General features: G+C 55.3%; 2 protein-coding genes across 6 annotated transcripts in view; one reads left to right on the forward strand and one right to left on the reverse strand.

Annotated features, from left to right (window-relative positions):
- The first annotated feature begins 5,346 nt into the window (after positions 1 to 5,346).
- On the forward strand, positions 5,347 to 15,688 carry MPND (MPN domain containing). Of its 2 annotated transcripts, XM_037165133.2 has the most exons (13): positions 5,347 to 5,454; positions 5,552 to 5,817; positions 6,579 to 6,815; positions 9,113 to 9,245; positions 9,784 to 9,868; positions 10,062 to 10,158; positions 10,419 to 10,491; positions 10,572 to 10,648; positions 13,226 to 13,394; positions 13,507 to 13,577; positions 13,685 to 13,774; positions 14,466 to 14,558; positions 15,430 to 15,687. In XM_037165133.2, the coding sequence occupies exons 1-13, from the start codon at positions 5,448 to 5,450 to the stop codon at positions 15,514 to 15,516; spliced, it is 1,485 nt and encodes a 494-aa protein (XP_037021028.2). In that variant the 5' UTR covers positions 5,347 to 5,447; the 3' UTR covers positions 15,517 to 15,687. The 2 variants fall into 2 exon arrangements, with proteins under 2 accessions (XP_037021028.2, XP_037021029.2); XM_037165134.2 differs by lacking the exon at positions 6,579 to 6,815 and having other exon boundaries at positions 15,430 to 15,688.
- A 123-nt stretch (positions 15,689 to 15,811) lies between these two features.
- Positions 15,812 to 22,457, reverse strand: part of SH3GL1 (SH3 domain containing GRB2 like 1, endophilin A2) — a 34,655-nt gene continuing 28,009 nt past the window's right edge. Inside the window, exons 2-11 of one of the 4 annotated variants that reach the window (XM_053658315.1) lie at positions 21,076 to 21,144; positions 20,744 to 20,816; positions 20,038 to 20,181; positions 19,414 to 19,547; positions 19,062 to 19,220; positions 18,667 to 18,770; positions 18,052 to 18,176; positions 17,829 to 17,885; positions 17,239 to 17,356; positions 15,812 to 15,998 (exon numbers count right to left, since the gene is read on the reverse strand). In XM_053658315.1, coding sequence (XP_053514290.1) covers positions 15,827 to 15,998; positions 17,239 to 17,356; positions 17,829 to 17,885; positions 18,052 to 18,176; positions 18,667 to 18,770; positions 19,062 to 19,220; positions 19,414 to 19,547; positions 20,038 to 20,181; positions 20,744 to 20,816; positions 21,076 to 21,144 — 1,155 coding nt within the window. In that variant the 3' untranslated portion in view covers positions 15,812 to 15,826. The other 3 variants (XM_053658314.1, XM_037165139.2, XM_037165138.2) reach the window with 3 other exon arrangements.

Here is a 22,457-nt window from a genome sequence, read left to right on the forward strand (position 1 = left end):
TCTGCATTTGATAGGTTGCCTATCTCTGTTTCACTTACTTCTTTTTCTGGGGTTTTGTTGTTGTGTTCTTTCTTTTGGGCCATATTTCTTTGTCTCTTCAATTTGGCAGCCTCCCTATGTTTGTTTCGGTGTATTAAATAGAACTGCTTTGACTCCCAGCCTTGGCACACATGTTATGTTGTAAGAAGCGGAGCCTTAAGTATTGCCCAGGTGGGGCAACTTGCCTCACCACTTTGTGGCACTGTGTGTTGGGGAGGAGTTGGAGAGGGACAATTCCACTTTCTCGGCTCTTGTCCTGTTTCTAGTCACTTCCCCCATTTCCTGTGTGCAACTGATGTCCTTCTAGCTAATGCCTGATGCTGAGTCCAAGAGTTTGTGGTTTTGCCTATGTTCTAGTATTGTTGGGGTCTTTTAAATAGACTCTCCTGAGAGCCCAGCAGTTTATTCCACCACCCCAACCTCCACTGATTTTTACAGCCAGAAGTTATGAGGCTTTATTTTTCTGGCACCGGAACCCTGGGCTGCCTGGGGCTGGGCTCACTCACTCCCTAGGTATCCCTTCTAGTTGTTATCCACCCCATGTAAATGTGAGACCACCTGTTCTGCCGGCCAGTATCTCACTGTTCCTGCGTTGCTGCCACCACACTGCACCCTCTCCACCCTGGCTCTCCATTTCTGCCCTTCCTACCCATCTGGATGAATATTACTTCTTTAAATCCTTGGTTGACAGACTTCCATACAATTCAATTTTCTGGCAGTTCTTGTTGCTTTTTGTTTTGAGGTTCATTGTGATCCTTCTTATGGTTGTGCAAGGAGGTGTATGTGTCTACCTACTCCTCCATTTTTGTTGGAAGTCCAACCAATCGATGTATCTGCCACACATCGATGTTTCTCTCCCTCTTTCTCCCCCGCTCTCTGAAAATAAATAAATAAATAAATAAATCTTAAAAAAAAATCAAATATGTTTTCAATTTCTTGCTATTTCTCTTTTCCTTCTTCCACCAATATGGTTTGGATGTTGGTATCTGAAGCTACCAGAGGTTAAAGATGTCCTAGATGTTCCTAAAACTGTCCTCTTTTTTCTTTTTTTTTATTCTCTTTTCTTTCTGCTGTTCTGATTGAATGCTTTTTTCTTCCTTGTGTTCCAAACTGTTGATTTGATTCTTGGCATCATCCCCTCCACTGTTGGTTCCCTATAGTTATTTTTCTTTATTCCACTTAATGTAACCTTCTCTTCTACCTGGGTCTTTTTTATGCCTTTGAAGTACTCAGTGAGATCCCGGAGCATCCTCATAACCAGTGTTTTCAACTGTGCATCTGATAGGTTCCTTATCTCCATTTCGTTTAGTTCTTTTTCTGGAGTTTTGTCCTGTTCTTTCACTTGGGCCATACTTCTTTGTCTCCTCAGTTAGACGGCCTCCCTGTGTTTGTTTCTGTGTATTAATTAGGTAGAGCGGCTTTGACTCCCTGTCTTAGTGGTGTGGCCAGTTGTAGAAAAGGGCTCCCTACTAAGTTGTATGGGGTGGAGCCTTAGGTACTAGCCAGAGCAGGGCAACCTGTGTCACCACTCTGTTGCTGTCTGTGGGGGAGGGTTCAGAGAGGGGACCATGCTGCTGCCCGGCCTCTGGAGTTTTGCCCAGGAGGGAGCTGTCTCCCAGCGCTTACCCTGATGCCAGTCACTTCACTTCCTCCCCATATGCCCCTGGTGCTCTTCCAGCTGTTGCCGTGGTGCTGAATCCCAGAGAGGGTGGGTCTGCATGAGTTCTAAGTCTGTTTTGAGTCCTTTAGGAGGAGTCTTGAGAATCCTGTAGTTTCTTCCACTCCCCCAGCCCCCACTGGTTTTATAGCCAGAAGCTATGGGGACTTATCTTCCTGGCTCTGGAACCCTGGGCTGAGCAGTCCGGTCTGGGGCTGGGATTCCCTCATTCTCAAAGTATCCCTCCTGAATTTTATCCACCACACATGGATGTGAGACAGCCCGTTCCTGTCTCTGCACCTCTCCACGCCTTTCCCCCTCTCTGTGCACCTCTGCCCCTCCTACCCAGCTGGATGAATGTGGCTTCTTCTACGCAGCTCAACTTTTTGATAATTCTGGGCGATATTTGTTGCGTAGTCTAGTTGTATTTTTTGCTATAGTTGTACTTGGAGGTGAGGCATGTTTATCTGCACCTCCATCTTTACTGGACACTCCATTAAGTACAATGTTAACTGAAGGTTTGTAGATGTTCTCCACCAAGTTGAGATGGTTTACCTCTTCCCTACTTTATGGACAGCAACATCGATGTGAAAGAGAAACATCAATTGTTACACACCCCTACCAGGGACTGATATTGCAACCCAAACATGTGCCCTACCAGGAATCTAACTGGCGACATTTCACTCTGTGGAACGATAACCAACTGAATCACACCAGTCAGGGTTAATCCCTGTATTTTACAGTCACCTAGTCAGTGGCCTGGCCAGGTAGTTCAGCTGGTTAGTGCATCATTTGGATATGCCAAGGTTGCAGGTTTGATCTATGGCCCAGGCACATACAGGAAGAATCAACCACATACAGGATGAATTCATGAGTGAGTGGAGCAACAAATTATTGTCTCTCTCTCTCTGCCTCCTCTCTCTAAAATCAGTAAATAAAAATGTAACAAAATAAAAAATAAAGTCAGCTGATCAGCAACTTTAATTTCATCTGCAACCTTAAATTCCTTTCACCATGTAACCTCAGGTGTTCACAGGTTCTTGGGATTAGGACGGGGAATCTTTAGAGAACCACTATTCTGCCCACAACAGCCTGGTAAATATGGTGGATAACTTTGATTTAAAAAGAAAAAGATGTTTATTTATTTTTAGAGAGAGGTGACAGAAGAGAGAAAGAGAGGGAATGAAATATTGTGAGAAACATCAATTGGTTGCCTTTCGAATGTGCCCCAACCAGGGACCAAACGCAAAACATAGGCATGTGCCCTGTCTGGGAATGGAACCCACAATGACACCTGACCAAATGAGCCCCACCAGTCAGGGCCTATAGCCTTGATTTTTGAATACTGAACCCACCTTGCATTCCTGGAATAAACACCACTTGGTCATGGTATATAATTATTCCCATATATTGTTGAGTTCTATTTCCTAATATTTTAAGGAGTTTTCTGTCCCTACTCATGAAGGGTATGGTCTGTAGTTTTCTTTTTCTGGATTGCCCTTATCTTGGTAATTAATGCTAGTTTCATCTGATGAATTGAGAAGTGTTCCCTCTTTAATTTTCTGGAAGAGATTATGTACAAGTGGTGTTCTTCTTTGAGCCTTTGGTAGCATTCTTCATCTGGACCTGGAGAATTCTTTTTTGGGGAGTTTTAAAATTGCACATTCACTGTCCTTAATAGTTATAGGATGAGGCTGCTTGCTTGGACTTTATGCACATAGCCAAACATAGCCTTTGGAATCCACTGGAGGCCTGTGTAACTTTGGGCAACCTGTTTATCTTGAATTATCTAATAAAGTTGGTAACAATACCTGCCGTAAAGGAGTGTCATAAATGGTTAATAATGTCACAGCAGTTAGTTTTCATTTTATTTATCAAAAGTAATGGGTAGCCATTAAAGGGGTTAGAATAGGGGAGGGAGGTGATCATAGAGGCATAGTTGGTCTCTGAGGCCAGGGTGGAAGATGGACGGAGGGGTTGGGGTGGGGGGTGACTATGGAGACCTGAGGCCCAAAGAGATGGCAAGGCCTGATGGCAAGGCCCAAGAGATGGCAAGGCCTCTCCCGCCTGAGGTCCAGGCAGGAGAGGTCTGGCGGCGCTAGGTTTTGGAAGGTCATTGAAGGGAAAGTGGACAAGGACATGAGGGAATAAACTGAAGCTAGGGTTTGGGGAGAAGGGGGTTGCCAAACTGGTGGAAGAACCCGTGGTAGGTGGTGGGGGGCACTCCAAAAGGAGGCCAGGGCGGAACAAAAAGAATAATTCACATTTATCCAGCTCGTACAGTATGTCAAGCCCTGATCCTTAACCCTGAAATGAAATTATTATTATCCCCACGGGGAAAACAGGTGGCAGACAGATGGCCACAGTCACAGAGCTTCGCAATGGTGCAGCAGGAATTAGAGTCCACACCACCCTGGCTGGACACCCGGGCCCCCATGTCCTGTCCCCTCTTCCAGCTGGGGTCCGGGTAAACCTATCCGCGGCTGAACCCAGTCAGTGGCTCCCCGCAGCTTGGGGGAGCCCCACCCCGGGATTTTAGTCCAGACAGGGGCTGGGGAGACCCGGTGCACTGCGTCATGGAGCAAAGGTCCCAGAACGGAGAACTGGGACAAAGAACAGGGCTGCAGCCAACTGACGCACACCCAGCCAGGCCCCGCCCACGTGTCCTCCAGCTTGAAGGGTGGGACCGCCCCACGCCCAAGGTGCGGGTTTTGATTCAGTAGCTGAGGGGACAGCTGAGGACCAAACCCTACAGCTGATTGGGTGAGTTAGGCCAGGGGCTCCTGATGATTGGTCGAGGGCGGTGGCTGCCCTTTGCCTCAGTCGGAGTGGGGCGGAAGCAAGTTTAACATTGATTGGCTAGAAGGAATCAAATGACTACTGTTTATTGGTTGAGATGAAATAAACCTCCGATAATTGATTGGTGTACACCGCTCTAGCCCAATAGTGGTATCAATCAGTCTTTCACTGAAAGAGTGGAAATTAACCCTTAAGAGATTGTAGTGGGCTTGGGTAAATTAGACTCGCAGAATGGAGTGGCTTCTTCATTCTGCCCTGCAGCCCCAGGGCTTAGTGGTTTGTTATTTCGGGCTTCAGTTTTTCCATCCCTGCTGCCGAGACCTCTGTGTCCCTCAAGAAAGGCGTCCACGGACCTCTGTTTTCCCCTTCGTTCTAGAGGGCCGAACCCCTGCACCCCCCAGTTCCAGGCCTCAGTCCTGATAGAGGTGCCCAACCTGCGGCCCGCAGGTTGCATGGGGTCCAGGATGATTAGTAAGCGGTCCAACACAAAATCGTAAATTTACTTAAAACCTTTTTTTTGCTTATCAGCTTTTGTTAGTGTTTGTACTTAATGTGTAGCCCAAGACAACTCTTCTTCCAGCGTGGCCCAGAAAAACCAAAAGATTGGACAGCCCTGCGAGGTAGCCTCCGGGTGGAGCCACTAAGTTCCCTCAAAGCAGAAGTCCTGCGCCTCAGTTTCTCCATTGTACCTGTGAGATCTCTGTTACCATCCCCCTCCCACGGAGAGTGGCTTCAGGCCTCAGTTTCCTGAATGGCCCCGGGGTGGGGCTCAGCCCCGGACTCCCACTCCCAAATATGCAGTCCCGGGCCTCAGTTTCCCTGCTTGTACCAGCGGGCCGAGCCTCCAACCTGCCCACCCACAGTGGCCAATGGCTGGGGCGTCCCTATTTGAGGCGGAGCCGAGTCACGTGCCTGGAAGAAAGAACAAGCGGGGCAAGGGGTTGGAGCAGCCATGGCAGGTACCGCGGGGCTGTCCGAGAGTTGGCAAGGCGCTGGGCGGGGTGACTGGACCGACCAGGGGCGCGTGGCCCTGCTGCAGCCTGTCGTTGTCCGCAGCTCCAGAGTCGCTCTCCCCCGCGGGCGCCGCGGGCGAGGAGGCGCCGGATGAGGACGAGGATGAGGCGGAGGCCGAAGACCCTGAGCGGCCGGCGGGAGCGAGCGGAGCGCGCGGCGGCGGCGGCGGTGGAGTCAGTGGCGGAGCCGGAGCTGGGGGCTGTGTCGGGCCGGGGGGCGCGCTCACCAGGCGCTCGGTAACACTGAGGGTGCTCCTCAAAGACGCACAGCTGGAGCCCGGCGCTGGGGTGCTGTCTATCTACTACCTGGTGAGCACTCCCCACCTCCCTTCCCATCCTGGCTGGGGAAAGAAGGGAACACTGAGGCCCAGAGCTTCCTTGCAGCAAGCGGAGCCTGGGAACGGGGAGGGGAAACTGAGGCACGGAGCATCCAGACCCAGCACGTGCCCAGAAAGGCTCAAGGACATCATTCACCAAATACCCAATTCTACAAAGAAGAAACAGGCTCAGAGGCTGCCACTGCTTTCTTGGCTGTGTGACCTCACTTAACCTCTCAGTATCCTAGTATCCTAGTTTCCGCGTTCGGAAAATGGGATTTTTTTTTTCTCCCATGGGGTTGTATGAAGATTAAATGAATAACACGCTCAGCAAGGTGCCTGCTACACAGTAAGTGCTTTGTGTTTGCTGTTATTACTATTATTGTTACTGTCGTTGTTCAGTTCGTGAATGATGTGGTTTGTAAATTGAACACCTGGTGTGTACCAGGCTCTTTGTTGGGTATTAGGGACACAGCAGTGATCAGGACAGACCCTGTCCCTACCCTTTATGGGCTCAGTGCAGTGAGGGGGAAGGGAGGATAGACATACAGTTGGGCGGGCTTGTTCCAAGTGGATCAGGACTGTGACAGCAGACATACAGTTATTGGGAGGCACCTGAGATGGAAAGCTTCCTGGAAGGGGTGGTGAAGTGGGAAGTGTGTGCTAAGCCTGGAAACAGCATGGGATCAGGGAGGACTTCCTGGAGGTGGGCTTGGTGGGTACCAGGTCCTTCCCCTTCCATTGTCACTGCAGGGGAAGAAATTCATGGGGGACCTGCAGCCAGATGGGAGGATTGTGTGGCAGGAAACCGGGCAGGTGTTCAACTCACCCAGCGCCTGGGCCACCCACTGCAAGAAGCTGGTGAACCCAGCCAAGAAGTCGGGCTGTGGCTGGGCCTCTGTCAAGTACAAGGGCCAGAAACTGGACAAATACAAGGCTGCCTGGCTCCGGCGGCACCAGCTCCATGTGCCTGCAGCTACTGCCGAGGAGGTGCGTCCTTCAGCCTCCTGGATTAAGTCCCCTGTGACTAATTATCAGAGAGGAGTGCCCACAGAGAGGACATTGGAGCTGGGGCCTTGAGGAATGAGTAGGAGTTTGTGACATGAAGGGAAGAGCTTTTCAGAGAGAGGGAATGGTCAATGCCAAACCATACAGGCACGAAGCAACACATGCTGCTTAGGGAACCATGATTAGCAGATGCAGCCAGGGGTTCAGATGTGTTGGGTAGCAGAGGGTGCTGGACCATATCTGGAAAGGTCTTGATACTAACAGATGTTCCTTGAATGGTCACCAGCTGGGTGAACTTGGCCAAGGACCCTCTTTGGGTCCTCAGTCTTCACCATCTGTAAAGTGGAAATGATAACAGTGCTATATGTATTATACATATTTAGATAGATGCAATATATGTGTATATATCTAGCTGGAAAGTCTGAAATCTGTAGGGCCACTGGCAGGCTGGAAACTCAGACAGGAGTTGGTGCTGCACTCTTGAGGCAGAATTCCTTCTTTTCTGGGAAACCTCAGTTTTTGCCGTTAAGGGTTTTCAACTGATGGGATGATACCCACCCACATTATCCTCCACTGGAAGTCAGTTTATTATCAGTGTGAAGTGCATCTACCAGATGCCTTCATGGCAACACCTAGATTAGTCTTAGATTAAATAAACAGGTAGCAGAGCCCAGCCAAGATGACACCCAGAACTAGCCTTCACATTGTATCATAGGGCCATTTACTCAGCAAACATTTAGTAAATGCCACCTCTAGGTGCTGGAGAGAACAGAGAAGAAAAATTAACTGCCCTCATGGGGAGGCAGACAAAGAAAGAGAGTAAGTCCATTTTATAGTATTTCTGGAGGATGGGTGAGCATTGGGGGGGGTGGAGCAATAGGGTGATCAAGTAAGGGTCACTGAGAAGGTGTCATGTGAGCAAAGACCAAAGGAGGGGAAGGAAGGAGAGAGCCCTGAGGGTATCTGGAAAACTGCATGTGCAAAGTCCCTGAGGCTGGATTGTCTGTGGCTATTGGAGGAGCTTGGAGGAGCTTGGAGGAGGCTAAGCCCCATGGCTGGAGGAAAAGTGAGCGAGGGGGTGAGAGGGAGGAGGTGAAGGCAGGGCGGGGATGGGGTAGGTCAGCAGGGCCTGTGTGCTGCTGGGGGGATATTGCCTTTTACCAGAGGGGGGTGGAAGGCCTGGAGGCTTGTCGGCAGGAGGGATAGGCCCTCACTTGGGTGCTCACAGGCGCCCTCTTCTGGCTGCTTTGGAGAAGACTGACTGAGGAAGGACAGTGCAGGACCAGACTACCAGGCCTGCCATTGAGGTGGAGGAGAACTGCTTAGATTCTGGCTAATTTTGCAAGTAGGACCTGGTGGTATTTGCTGATAGATTAGATGTTAGTGTTAAGAATTTTGTTCTGAGCAAGTTGGTGGATGGGGTTGCTCTCATCAGAGATGTGGGGATTTGGGAGGAACAGGTTGGAAGGGACAGTTGGGTGCATCGTGGCTATATTAGGTGTGAGCCCCTCATGTGGGGCCATTGAGGGGCAGCTGGACCCCGAGTCTACAGCTCAGGAGAGCCTCAGGATGGAGACAGGACTGTGGTTTCACTGGGGCATAGGCAGGGTTGGAGCCCCAAGAGTGGACTGTTCTATCCTGATGGAAGGTGCCCCAGAAGACAGCCCTAGGCCACAAGAGAGAGATGGGGAGGCCAAGGGAACCCTGGAGGGGGGCAGGGAAGCTGGGTGAGTTCAGGCCCCTGAGGAGTTGCCAAGAGGTCAGAGTAACCAGCTGGGTCAGATGCTGCTGGGAGGGGAAGGAGGAGAGACTGGGATGCGAGTGTTGGGTTTAGACACAGAGAAGTTTAGGAGAGAGCAAGGGGAGAGGTTGTTGAGAGAACTTAATACAAGAATTCATGCAAGGTACATGCTTGCTCAGTGGATGGAGCAAAGGGCATAGGTAAATTCTTTGCATGTGTTAACCTATTTCACCCTGACACCGACTCTATTGGGCTAGAGGTCACTGTAGCATTTTGTAGGTGACCACAGAGCTCAGAGAGGTTAGGGTGCTTGCCTAGTCACACGGCTTGTCCAGGATTCGAACCAGAGAGTCAGCCACCTGGAGGGGTTCAGACCCGGGCTGTGCCAGAGCCTTGGGCCGCTTCTCCTCACTCCCTCCCTCTGGTGGACGCCCAGGGCAACAGAGACCTAACACTTGGGTGGGCCCAGGTGGAACTTGGGAGGGTGGGGTGCAGTCAGCTGAAGGTCTAGCCACTGTGCTCACTCCTACTCTGCCAGAGCCCGGCCAGCGAAGGGGAGGAGGAGGATCTGCTGATGGAGGAAGAGGAGGAGGAAGTTCTGGCAGGGGTCTCAGCGGAGGACAAAAGTCGAAGACCACCTGTGAAGGGCCCCTCAGAGCCTGCCCACGCCGGTGAGAGGCATGAGGGAGGGGAGGAGGCAGGGCAGGAGGCGTGCAGAATCCCGGAGGAGGCTGGGGCAGGTCTGGCCTCTCCTCAGCACCCCCAAGATGCATGGCTGACTTCCTAGCTCCCGATTTCACTGCTTGACTTCAGCTCTAACGCTGGATCTCTTGCTTCCGTTGCCCAATTTCTTAATATGCTACCCGATTTCTTCACCATGCTGCCTGATTTCCCTGCTCCCCAATGGGATTTCTTCATCCTGTTGCCTGACTTCTAAGCTCGCTAATCCCCCTCCTCCCCACCCTGTGCCCCACTCTCTCCTCACCTGCTTTTCTGAGATCCTCACCTGATTTCCTGAGTCCTTCATCTGGTTTTAAATGTCAGTCCAACTTGTCAACCTGCTGCCTAATTTCCCAGGCCTGCTGCCTTATTTTTCTTTCTTGGTTCTTTCCCCACCACCCCCCTTTCTTGGGTTGCCCTGTCTTTGCTTTCCAGTCCCTGGGCTGGGAGGGCTGACACTGGCCTTTCTTCCTTACCCTCGCTTGGCAGAGGCTGCACCCCTGGGGAAGCGAGTGGAAAGCAAGACCCGGACGCCAGTGCGATACTGCATGTTGGGCAGTCGAGACTCTGCCAGGTCAGGCGGGCCCCCTGCCCACTGCACCCACCCCCTGTTCACACGAGCTCCTGCAAGGGTGGGTGGAGAGGGGAGAAAGGGCAGGAGTAGGGTGGGGACAAGGCCTCGCATCCTCAGAGCTGGCTGGAGGCAGGGTGGGCTGAGGAGCCAGCCTGGGTGTTCTGGAAGCTGTGGGACCCACTGGCTCCTACAGGAACCCCCACACCCTGGTGGAAGTAACATCGTTTGCAGCCGTCAATAAGTTCCAGCCATTCAACGTGGCCATCTCCAGCAACGCGCTGTTCCTGCTGGTGTGTCCTACCTTGTCTCTTGTGGGCCAGGGGCTCCCACGCCTGAGCAGAGAGCTGGGGTGCCCTGGGGAGGGGCATCCCGTCCCTGGAACATCAGCTCCGTGTGGGTGGGGACCTTGTCTCCTCATAGGTACTCAGTCGATGTTTGAATGGAGGAGGGGGAGGGCTGGCCCCTGCCCATTATGAGGGCCCTGGGTCCCCAGGATGGAGCTGGGGTCAGCTGAGGCCTGAGCATGTCTTCTGATGCACCTCTTCCCCAGGACTTCCACAGCCACCTAACTCGCAGCGAGGTCGTGGGGTACCTGGGGGGACGCTGGGACATCAACAGCCAGAGTGGGTATTTGGGGCTGGGGTGGGCAGCGGGATGTCAGGGGCCAGGGTTGATGTCCACGCCTTCTTCCCGCTCCGTGCAGTGCTCACTGTGCTGAGAGCCTTCCCCTGTCGCAGCCGGCTGGGGGACGTGGATGCTGCAGCCGCCATGGAAGAGGAGGTGAGGGGACACACTGGGTGGGCTGGGGTGGACACAGCTGTCCTGGCAGCTAGCAGAGTCGGTGCTTGGAACATATACAAATGTATGTGTATGAGCCCCTGTCCCCTCCTGGCACCTAGTAAAGGCCGCATAATAACAACTGCCACTTTTAAAAGTACTTTCCTAATGGTTCTTGGTGTGCATCTGGCGCCGTGCTCAGCACTCCACCTCCATCTCTTCGTGGCCCCATCTGTGTCCCTCGGGGATGGGTGAGTGCACGATGTCCAGTGAGAAAGGGCCTTTTTCTGTCCTCGCTGGCCTACACCTGCCGTAGGCATCCGAGAGTGCCTGTGCTGCTCACCTGCACACAGCCCACCTGTCTCTTGTTTACTGAGCATCTGCCGTGTGCCAGACATTGTTCCATGAGCCAGGGACACAGCAGGGAACAAAAGATTTTGCCTTTGCTACATGACAGGTCCATATATATATATATCTTTTAAATTTTTTAAATTAATTATGCCATTACAGTTGTTCTATTCCCCCCCTTCATTCCCCTCCACCCTACCCCTCCATCCCCACCATTACCCCCCCCTTTAGTTTATGTCCATGTGTCTCAAGTTCTTTAGATTCTATATTTCCCCTACTATTCTTGCCCCCCCATCTATTTTCTATCTACTGTCTATGCTACTTATTTTCTGTACCTTCTCCCCCCTTCTCCTCCTCCTACTCCCCTGTTGCTAACCCTCCTTGAGATCTTCATTTCTATGGTTCACTCCTGATCTAGCTGTCCTCTTAGTTTGCTTTTATTTTAGGTGTGGTTGTTAATAACTGTTGAGTTTGTTGTCCTTTCACTGTTCATGTTTCTTTAACTTCTTTTTCTTAGATAAGTCCCTTAACATTTCATATAATAAGGGTTTGGTGATGATGAACTCCTTGAATTTGATCTTATCTGAGAAGCACTTTATCTGTCCTTCCATTCTAAATGAAAGTTTTGCTGGATAGAGCAATCTTGGTTGTAGGTCTTTGGATTTCATGACTTGGAATACCTCTTTCCAGCCCCTTCTTGCCTGTAAGGTCTCTTTTGAGAAATCTGCTGACAGTCTGTTGGGGACTCCTTTGTAGGTGACTGTCCCCTTAGCTCTTGCTGCTTCTAGGATTCTCTCCTTCATTTTAATTTTGGCTAATTTAATTATGATGTGCCTTGGTGTGTTCCTTCTTGGGTCCAACTTCTTTGGTACTCTCTGAGCTTCCTGGATTTCCTGGAAGTCTATTTCCTTTGCCAGATTGGGGAAATTCTCCTTTATTATTTGTTCAAATAAGTTTTCCACTGGTGGCTGTTCCTTTCCCCCTCCTGGTACCCCTATAATTCGGATGTTGGAGCGTTTAAAGATGTCCTGGAGGTTCCTAAGACTTTCCTCATTTTTTTGAATTCTTGCTTCTTCACTCTTTTCTGTTTGGCCATTATTTGCTTTCTTCTGGTCCACTCCATTGGTTTGAGTCCCAGTTTCCTTTCTATAGCTATTGGTTTCCTGTGCAATTCCATTCATTTCAATTAGTTTCGCCTTCATATATTTGTCTAATTTGTGGCTATAATCAAACCAGTTCTGTGAGCATCCTGATCACCAGTGTTTTAACTGTGCGTCTGAGAGTTTTACTATTTCTTCATTGCTTAGATTTATAGGCTCTGGGGCTTTGAGATCTTCTTGAGCCATTTTTGGTCTGTTTGCTCCCGTTGAGGAGCGGAGCCTTGGACTCCCAGGTGGCTGGGTTGTGACGCTTATGTGGGGGCGTGGTCAGAGCGGGGAAATGGCGGACCCCCCTGCTGTTTCTCACAGCTGGGTGAGGAGCAGAGGCTTAGGTGGTTCACCTGGGCCGGGCCACTCAGAGTCGCTGGGTTATGACGCTGTATGTGGAGGTGGGGTCAGAGCGGGGAAAGGGCGGTGCCCTCCACTGCCGCTTGCCGCGGGGACCCGCCGGCCCCGGTCCAAACGCCCACTCCCTCGCCTGTCCGCCGGTGCCTAAATGCACGACCACAGTCAACACGCAGCCCCGCTCCCCCGCTGTCTCCCCCGAGGTTGCTCGCTTGGTCGCTCACTCGGTCCAACCCTGCGCCTGGATTCCGTGCGCCTGAGTCCGTCTGACCGAGTTTTCCTGTGCAACCCCGCTCTACCAGCTGCTGGTTTCGCCCCTTACCGGTCAGACTGAAGAATTTGTCGTTAACAAACTTCCGAAAAGTTCAATTTTCCGTGTTCTGGCTGTGTTTTCTGTTGCTAATATTTAGTTGTCTCTAAACTTGGTTGTGTGAGAAGGCACGGCACATCCACCTATGCCTCCATCTTGGCGGAAGTCCCCACAGGTCCATATTTTTAAAGTGTTTGGTGGTTCTCCCCCCACTGGACTCTGTTAGGGTGGGGGGCAGGGTCGGTCTGGGTCATCGCTGCGTCCCCAGGCCTGGTACACAGCAGGTCCTCATCATGTGTTGCCGCACACAGGGCTGGGTAGGTGCCAGGAGTGCTGGCTGCAGGGAGTGGTGGGAGCACCCCGAGGCTGGTAGGGCCCCTGGCCCCCCATCTGCCCCAGCCCTGTCTCTGCCCCCAGATCTACCAGAGCCTGCTCCTGCGCGGCCTGTCCCTGGTGGGCTGGTACCACAGCCACCCGCACAGCCCGGCACTGCCGTCGCTGCAGGACATCGACACACAGATGGACTACCAGCTGCGGCTGCAGGGCTCCAGCAATGGCTTCCAGCCCTGCCTTGCCCTGCTCTGCTGTGAGGCCCTGGCTGGGGGGCTGGGGGGTGTGGGTGGGCCTGCCTGTGTCTTACTCCCGGAGTACGAGCTCCCCAGGCCCAGCCCCCTCTCGCACTCTCCCCCCCCCTGCAGCCCCTTACTACTCTGGCAACCCGGGCCCCGAGTCCAAGATCTCCCCCTTCTGGGTGATGCCACCCCCTGAGGTAGGCAGCGCTCCTGGGGGGGGGTGGCTGCGGGCCAATGTGTGGGGTATGGGTCATGGGTAAGAAGCTGGGGGTGGCAGGTGGTGACTGGCTGGTGTCCCTGTCAGCAAAGGCCCAGTGACTACGGCATCCCTATGGACGTGGAGATGGCCTATGTCCAGGACAGCTTCCTCACTAATGACATCCTTCATGAGATGGTGAGCTCACTCCCGGGTAGGGTGGGTGCCCTTCCCCCCGAGGGACAGGTGGGAGCTAAAAGTGCTTAGCTGGATGCACAAGCTCAGACTCAGGGAGCCGTGGCTGAACGTGCCACTCTAGGGCCCTGGTCAGCTTCCTCTTCTCAAGAAAATCACCTGTGGCTCTTAGGATCCAGTCCCAGGTCCTGTGGCGGCTCCTCCCTCATCCACTTGCTCACCTACTTGGCCACCTAGTTGTTCTGGAACATGCTAGGGATGCTTCCACCTCAGATGCAGAGGTACCTGCCACTGCTTCTCCAACTGGAGACACGTGGAGGACTTCAGGTGTTACCTGGATGGTTTATAGTGCGTGTGGCTCAACAGGCATTTAAAACACTGAGCTAGTTCACTACACCTGTGATTTCATGGGTATCACCTGATGAGGCTGGAGTAGGGAGCTCACACCAGGCCTGTGTGAGGTAAACAATCACATTCGCGTGACTTCCGGGGGCATTCCCTCTCCGGAGGCCTCCTGCAGAGCTCCCCTCTCTCTGCTGGGTCACACTGCTTGGTGGTCTTTCTTGGTGAGTGGTAGTCTACCTGTTGCATTAGCCTGGAAGCTGTCCTGACAGGTGGTGGCAGTGCCTGTCCTGCTGGACCCTCAGGGTCTGGTGCAGGGGGGCCGGGGCCCCAACCACACCTTGCCCCGTAGGCGCTGCTGGTGGAGTTCTACAAGGGTGCCCCGGACGCGGTGCGGTTCCAGGAGCCCTGGGACCCAGAGCACACCTGCCTCGACAAGCTGAAGGTGAGACCCCTGCCCCGAGTCCCGCCTGAGCCCCTACCGTAGGAGGACAGTTCTCAGGGAGCCTCCAGATGAACCCACGGGTGGCCCGAGAAACGGCATTTCCTAACTCGTTCTGTACGAAATATTTCAACTGGAAATTAACACTGGAGAAAGCCTTGTTTTATCACACGGAGATGGGGGTGGGGGAAAAATCGCGGTCAAACAGTCCGGGAAGCTGCTCTGGAGCCCACCTCTTCCCCCTGCCACCAGCAGAGGGCGTGGGAGGGGCCTGACCCGGCTCAGCCTTCAGAGCAGCTGGGCGGGTGGGTTGTGCGAGCCGGCCCCACAGGTAGTGGGACACTTAAGTGAGGTTTTGGCGGCCTCCTGTGTGTCTGGTTTCTCCCCTGCTTGAAAATCGTTCTCTTAAGACACTCTCAGCTCTGCTTTGCAGAGAAACAGTTTCACATGTTTGCCTGTTTGGGTGAAACTTAAAGAAAACTGTGACCTGGGCCTGAGGTTGCCCCTGGCCACCACCCACTCAGGCGCTGGGCTGCTGGGTGGAGGGGAACACCCACTGTCTCTGGAGGCGCTGGAGCCGGGTGGTTCCTGGCATTTGGTGTGTGTGGGATCTGGGCTGGGGTGAGAGCAGGATCTGGAAAATGCAGGTAACCCCCTCACCCCAAACGTTAGTCAGCGGGGCCTCAAATTACTCAACGCTCTTGGTAAAGAGAAAGTGCTGTTTCAGACACCACTGTGGACCTCGGTCAGGCAAGCCCTCTCTCTGCCAGGGGCAGCACTGGGGCCTCAGGGTCAGGAGTCGGGTGGGGGGCAGCACAAGGCCGGGCCCCGACTGCTGGGCAGAGTCCTGAGGCGCCGGCACTGCCCGTTTCAGATCTCCCTGGCCGGCAGGATGCCCAAGGACCAGGGCCTGTGCCACGTGCTGGAGCAGGTGTGCAGCGTCCTCAAGCAAGGCGTCTGAGGACCGGGGGGGGGGGCCTCCTGGTCAGACTCGGAGCCCCTCCCCCAACTCTCGGCAGCTCTGGGTGAGGGGGACAGGATTTGGGGGTTCGTCTGCGACTGCGTTGCTCCATTCCTGTGACTGATGTGGTGGCAGGGGCTTATACAATAAAGAAACAGCCCAGGCACCGGTCTCATCCTGAGTGGGGGTCCCCCAGCATTTGCTGCTGGGCACACAGGCTGCTGCCCGGGCAGCGGGGCCCGACCCCAGCTTCACCCCTTCTGGGGCTGTGGGAAGGGGACTCCTAGGGACATACCTCCTGTGCGAGTGACTAGGTAATGACAGTCACCCTTCCTGGGCTCATTGTGAGGCCTGTGCCCACCCTAGGATGGCTCTGGGGGTGGGTAGCCGCATGGGTCCCGTCCTGACCGGGGTCCCCTCGGGAGGGCCGTGGGTGTCCGGATGAGCAGAAGACCTGTTCTGCACTACAACCAGGCAAGAGACTGTAGAAAGAGACGTTTAATACTTTTTCTTTTAAAAATCAAGATTACATTTCCGTCCGCCCTAGATTGTGACCAAGGCCATACTGCTTGTCTTGGTCCGGATGCCTGGGTCTCTCCCACTCACGGCAGTGAGAGGCCTTGGGAAGGAGCAGAGTCTTATGTCCTGGGGGCTGTGCAGGGTCACTGAAGGAAGGGAATGTGAACCAGGCCAGAGGTTCCCCCCATTAAGCCAATTTCAGATCAGGCGAGAGGGGAAGTGGATGCATGGCTGGGGCCTGCTGGTCTGGGCAGTGGCCTACCTTGGCCTAAAGGAGACAGCTGGGGACACTGTCAACAGCAGGGGGAGCGGGTGGCCAGCCTGGGGTGTGGGAGGGCCTGTGACACCCCCCCCAGGATGGCCCCAGCAGCCAGGGGTCTGGGAACATTCACTCATCGAAGCTTTTGTGCTTGACCTTCAGCAGAGAGGAAGCTGGGGGCTCCCGTGGTCCCGTGTGTGGTGAGTTAAGAGTGTGTGTGCGTAGCTGGTGGTAGCAGCTTGTGCCGGAGAGAAACGTTCCGTGTGCTTGGCTGGGGGTAGGGCACCCTACAGATGGGCACTGAGGGGACTGAGGATGAGGTGGTGGGCACAGTATGTGGGGCTCTGCACCCTACAGCTGAGGAGAGGGCCTGCCTATCCTTAAGGGTGAGGCCCTCCTGTGGAGGTGGCATCTGGGGGTGTGCAGGAGCCTGAGAAGGAGTATCTTAGGGGAATTTAAAAGCAGGTGGCGAGCATCAGCCAGGGGTCCTGCTTGGATCACCCTGTCTCACAGACTTTCAATTTGCTCCCAGTAAGGGCAGGTCAGGGTGGGCCAAGCCCCAGCGTGGACAGGACAGAGGGTGTGTGTATGTGTTCTGAGTGGAGGGGCCCACCTAGAGTTGCCAGTCCTGGGGGGAGTGGGAGGAAGTTAGTGTTTCTAAGAGCACCTTAGTGTTAGCCCCGCAGGGCAGTGGAAAGGGGAGGCCCCACCACCACTGTGGGTGAGCACTAGTGTAAACAGGCCCCGGCCCCCCACTGGACCTGCTGCCCCAAGTCCCTGGTGCCCTGGGAGGAGCACTGCCCTGGGACGCTGGGCCACGTGGGACACAGGTGATCTGGACAGAGGGGCGGGCGGGCCGCCGCTGTCACTGAGGCAGGGGCACCAGCACTTCCACATAGCTGAGGGGAAAGAAGCCCGACTGGCCATGGAGCATGCCCTCGTACCAGTTCTCGTCAATCTGGTTGGTCAGCGTGATGATGTCACCCTCGTGGAAGCCCAGCTCCCCGTCATTCTCGGGCTCAAAGTCGTACAGTGCTTTGCAGCTTGGCTGGTCCAGGGGTGCTGTGGGTGGGCAGGGGATGGGTGTAAGGTCTGGGTGTCCAGATGAGACCCCACCAGCTCCTGCTGCCTCGCGGTGCCTCAGCTTCCCCTAAGGAGAGCTGCTCCTTCCTCTTGCTCCCCATGGATATTGGGAATAAGAAGTGACAAGAAGGATGGAAAAGGCTTGTGAGTGGGAAGAGCTAGAAACGTTCTGTGGCACAAAGATGACAGGACGGCTGGAGCCCACTGCCCTCAGTGTGCCTCGCCCAGAGCCCAGGGCCAGGGGTGCCCGGGCGCGCACAGCAACCCCTCTTTAGCATGGGGAGGTGGAGGCCGCAGAGGCAGGGCCTTGCCACTCAGCTCCTTCCCTGCTTAAGAGGGGCTGAGGACCAACCACAGGGGTGCCCACTTCTACCAGAGAAGGGGAGTTAGCAAGACCTTTCTGGAGCAGACTGGCAGGCACTGGTGTAAACTGAGGCAGGGGGACACTCACGCATGCTCCTGCTGGGGGTCCGGGTGGGCTTGTCGGAGGATCGGAAAGATGACGAAGCTGCTTGTAGACAAAACACATGGTGTGCTCAGAGTGTTGGGGTGGGGCCCCTTTCACAGAGGGTGAGTGGGTAGGCAGGAGGCACCAGGCCGTACCATTTGGAGGGGGCTGGGGGCTGCTGCAGAAGGGGCCCATTTCCGAGGCCCTGGGACCCCCTGCTCCTCACCTGTAATCTTGGGGGCTGGCGCACAGGGGAAGCCCCCGTTGGACTGCTCAGGCTCTCCGAGGTCGAAGGTCTCCCGGGGCTTGGGCTTGTACTCGCGCTTGGGGCGCGCAGAGGCTTCCCGCATCCTGCGCACAAAGGGAGAGACACGAGGGGAGACAGAGCCTGTGTCGTGAGCCGGGGCGTCAGGGCCAGAGAACAGCCCCGCCCACCGTCTCTGTTGCTTCCCTGTGAGCAGTGGGGCCCTGGGGAGGCTGTGAGGTGGACACCACACACAGGGGAACCCTAGGGGGCACCCTGGGCCCGAATGCCAGACTCGAGCATTTTTCGGGTTGCCAGTAATGGGCTGGGTGCTGCTAAAGCCCCTCCGGTCCCACCAGAGAAGCGCTGCCGTCCAGTCCTCAGGCCACTCCAGTCCTGTCCTTCAGAGACCAGGACCAGCCCCCACTCCCACCCTCACAGCCTGGAGCTTGTTTAGTAAGAGCCAGCCCCCAGGCTCTGGACAGGGCTGGGCTATCGGGGGCCAGCCCAGGAATGCTCAGCAGGGACTCCAGGTCTCCAGGGACCCCCACAGCCACGAGGCACTTCTTAGCCAGCACAGAGAGAGGAGGGGCTCACCTTCGCTTGAGCTTGCTGGCCAGCTCGTCCAGAATCTGCACGGCCTGCCGGTGGTACTCCAGCTGGGCGTCCACCAGGGCAGAGAGCTGGCTCACCTGCTCAATCTGCAAACGACCAGTCAGAGCTGGAGAGGGGGCTCTCCTCTAGCCCCCACCTCCAGGCTACCTCCTGCGAGGAGCCTTCCCACACTGTTCCAGGCAGGGTCCTGGCCACCCTGTGAGCTGCAGCAAGGGTGAAGGGTGAAAGCCTCAGTACGCCCCGCTCTGGTCATTGTTCGACCTTCATTTCCTCCACCCTGTAAACCGGCCCTGAGCCTCTGGAAGCTAGCACCCCTGCTGGACCCATTTTAGGAGTTCCCCAAGTGTGGCCCCTGGGCCCTGGACGCATGGACATACGTCAGTCTCCAGGAGGTTGTGCATGCTGGTCTCAGCCACCTCCTTGGACTCTTCAAACTTCTCCAGGGCCTGGCGCAGCTCCTCGTCGGGGATCTTGCCCTGCCTCTTCTTCTTGTAGTCAAAGTCCAGGCGGCGCCCCTCCAGCTTCTTCAGGTGGTGCTGGGGGCAGGGACAAGGGTTACACTGCAGGGCCACCCAACGCCCCGCGGCCCTTCTTGCTGCAAGTATGTGCGGAGGTGGGCCAAGCTGGAGCCGGGGATGGGGAGGGGCTCACTGTCCAGTGATGGACCCAGGAGGGATCCCCGAGGGCTGTACTGGGAAGTGGGCATACAAGACAGGCGTCAAGGCCTACCTGGATCTCCTTGAGGTCTTTGTCGCACAGGTTCTGGAGGGGATCGATGAAGTTCTGCTTGACCTCTATATCCAGGGCGTCCTTCACCTCAGCCAGGCACTTCATGGACTCCCCTGCATCCAGCAGGGCATCGCCTGTGAAAGAGGTGGGGGTAGGGGAGACGCTGTCACAGGAGGCCTTGGTCTGAGATGCCAAGACACCCCCAACCTCTAAACTGACTCCACAGGCAGGACTTGGACCACAATTCAGAGCAACAGACCATCAAGTCTGAATCTGACACTACAGGTGTCAAAACAACACGCCCTTCCACTCTTAGAAGGAAGCAAATTTGCCCTGAACCAGCTGTGGTGTGAGCGGGGCCCGCCCTTGGCCTTGACACTGCTGGCAGTGCTGGGACCCTCCCTCACCCCTGGGAGTGACACACCCCTGGGCACACAAGGGCTCTCTCAGGAGCTGCTGTTGCCTACATCCAGGAACCAGCCAGCACCAGAGAAGATTCTAGAGCCATGGAAGCAAGGCACCCTCCTGCTCACCAGTGTGGGGAAGCTGTGGCCTTCCTTCCCTCAGCCTGGCCACCTGCCCGTGCCACCCTGCCGAGGCCCGAGGTCCCTGTGGCAACCTCACCAAAGTTGGACTCGCCACCCAGCTCCTTCCCGTGGCGGATCATGCACTCGCCCAGCAGGCCCTCCGACTGCGGATAGCCAGGGTTCTTCACCTGCCCGCGGATCTTGGACACCGTGTTGAGCATCGTCAGCTTGGCCCTTGAGGCTGGAACAGAATGGGCTGGTGGGCACATGGGTGGGCACTCCCAAAGCCACTGGGCCCGCACTTGGCCCTTGCTGCTGGCTGCCTCCCTCTGCCCTGGGTGCCCCCCTCCCCCAAAGTCCACTTACTTCACCCACATGGGTGTGTCCCTGGTGTAGGCCTTGAATGGACATGCCTCGGTTTGCTGCCTGTCCATGTCCCCAGCCACCCTCAATGGGAACTAGCATTTGGATCTTCCTTGAGGGAAGGTCCCTACTTGCCTCTCTTCCTAGGAGACCCCTACCTCATGCTCCAAAGGTTGGGGTGTGACTGGGGCCTGACCAACAAGGGAGGAGCACCCAATTCAAGTTGGCCTGGTCAGTTGGGAGGGGGAAGATGCTCTTTTCTGCTGGGACTGTCAGCTGCAAAGATGACTTAAGGCAGAAGGAAGTACGTGACCCCTAAACACCCTTCAGACCCCTGCGTCCAGCCACGCCTACCAGTGGCATTTTCACTTTACCAGAAGACTCCGCCTGACAGACACGGGGAGTCGGGCAGATCCCGTGCCGCTAGCAGGTGCCCCTACCTGGGTTGGGCTGCAGGTATTCGATGGTTCTGGCCAGCACTTCCACCACAGCCTTGCTGGTAACGTCCACCTTCTGGAAAGAGAGGCAGTGTGTGTGGTTTCAAACCCCTGGGACACCCAAGGTCCAACCGAGGCCCCGGGATGGCCCTTGCCCTGCCCCCCAGTTCCCGCCTGTCTGTCTCAGCCCTCCTAAGGGCTGCTCTGGGGGCTGTAGGACACCTGCTACCTGTCTACTGTCTAGGCCACCCTGATAAGCCCCCCCCCAGCTGGGCCTCATGAGGGACGTGGTTAATGGAGCTGGGCACGTGACAGGGCACCACCTCTCCCATTACCTTCTCCATCTCTTTGAAGTCATCGTCAAGCTTGGTCCCTTCGGCCCCTCCGACCTTCTCGCTGACCAACTGGGGAACAGAAGGAAGTAACAGTGAGTCTTCTGGGAAGAGGAGGGGAGGCCCTGGGAAGACTTCCCGCCATGCCACATCCCCTACCCCTGGGAGCTGAGGGGTCAGGACATGCTCGATGGCTTCCCAGGGACACTGGACACAGCAGCCAATGGCAAGGCAGGTGGCCGGCTGAGGCCCTGCCTCAAAACCCACATGCTCCTTCAAGGAAGGCAGGGGTGCTTTCTCTCAGAATGAATGTCAGGGACCCCTGGCTACGGCACTTCCCCCCAAATGCATCCTCCGGGGAGGCAAGCAGGTCTGCGGTGGGGAAGAGTCCCCTCGGCTTAGGGGACAGGAAAGCGCACCTCTGACAAGGCTGGGGCGGGGGGGACTTGTCCCACTCGGGCCAAGTGTCATGGTGCTCGGAAGTCATTTCCCACCAACGTGCGTATGCATGCAGCCACATCTGAATGGCAGTTTGGCATGTTTAGTCACATACAGTGCTGAACAGCGGAGGGTGACAGGCTTGGTTTCTCATGTTTAATCACAGCACGTGCCCGTGCGTGCGTGCACAAACGCACACACTCACACTCAGTTTCCTGACTCTGGCAGCAGTCTCCATGAACCCACGGAAACCCCTCCTGGGGCTCCTGAGGATGCCGGCTGGCTGCCAGCCTGTGGGAGCAGCCAGATCACCCCACACGAGGGTGGGTCTGCCAGCTTCTACCTGTGTGGTCTTGGATAATCTGACTCACTGGGCCTCAGTTTTCCCTTTGAGAAATGGGGTGATAGGTGTGCACTCACAGGGCTGCACCCTGGCTTCCGTGGCCGGCTCCGCGCCTAGGGTGCCTTAGGGGCGTGCCTGGCACACAGTAAGCACTGGGTACTCGTAACCGCCCACATCCCTAACTACTATTACTTTCTCCTCGTGTCTCATCCCTACAAGGGGACTGAGCAGAACTCAAGGGCCAGCCTAGCCTGTCCATATTTAACTGCTGCCCCTACCCCACCCCAATGGGAGTTGAGAGGGAAGGGGGCTGCATGTCCCTGAAGGTCAGTGGTTCTCAACTTGGCTGCACCTGGGAGCCCAGGAGGAAACTGGGCACAGGTGAGAGGGGATCACTGCAGTGAGGGGGACAGGAAGGCAGCGGGGCTGGTAGGGGGCCGGCCCCGGGGAATGTCCCCCCCCCCCGCCCGTGTCAGCTGTGCTGTGCTGTGCGGGGCACCATCCTCCAGGGCAGCGATTTTCAACCTTTTTCATCTCATGGCACAAGTAAACTATGAACTAAAATTCTGTGGCACACCAAAAAGATATTTTTGCTGATCTGACC

This window comes from Artibeus jamaicensis, unplaced genomic scaffold, assembly GCF_021234435.1.
Source record: "Artibeus jamaicensis isolate MK-2021 breed Jamaican fruit bat unplaced genomic scaffold, CSHL_Jam_final scaffold_537, whole genome shotgun sequence".
Taxonomy (NCBI): domain Eukaryota; kingdom Metazoa; phylum Chordata; class Mammalia; order Chiroptera; family Phyllostomidae; genus Artibeus; species Artibeus jamaicensis.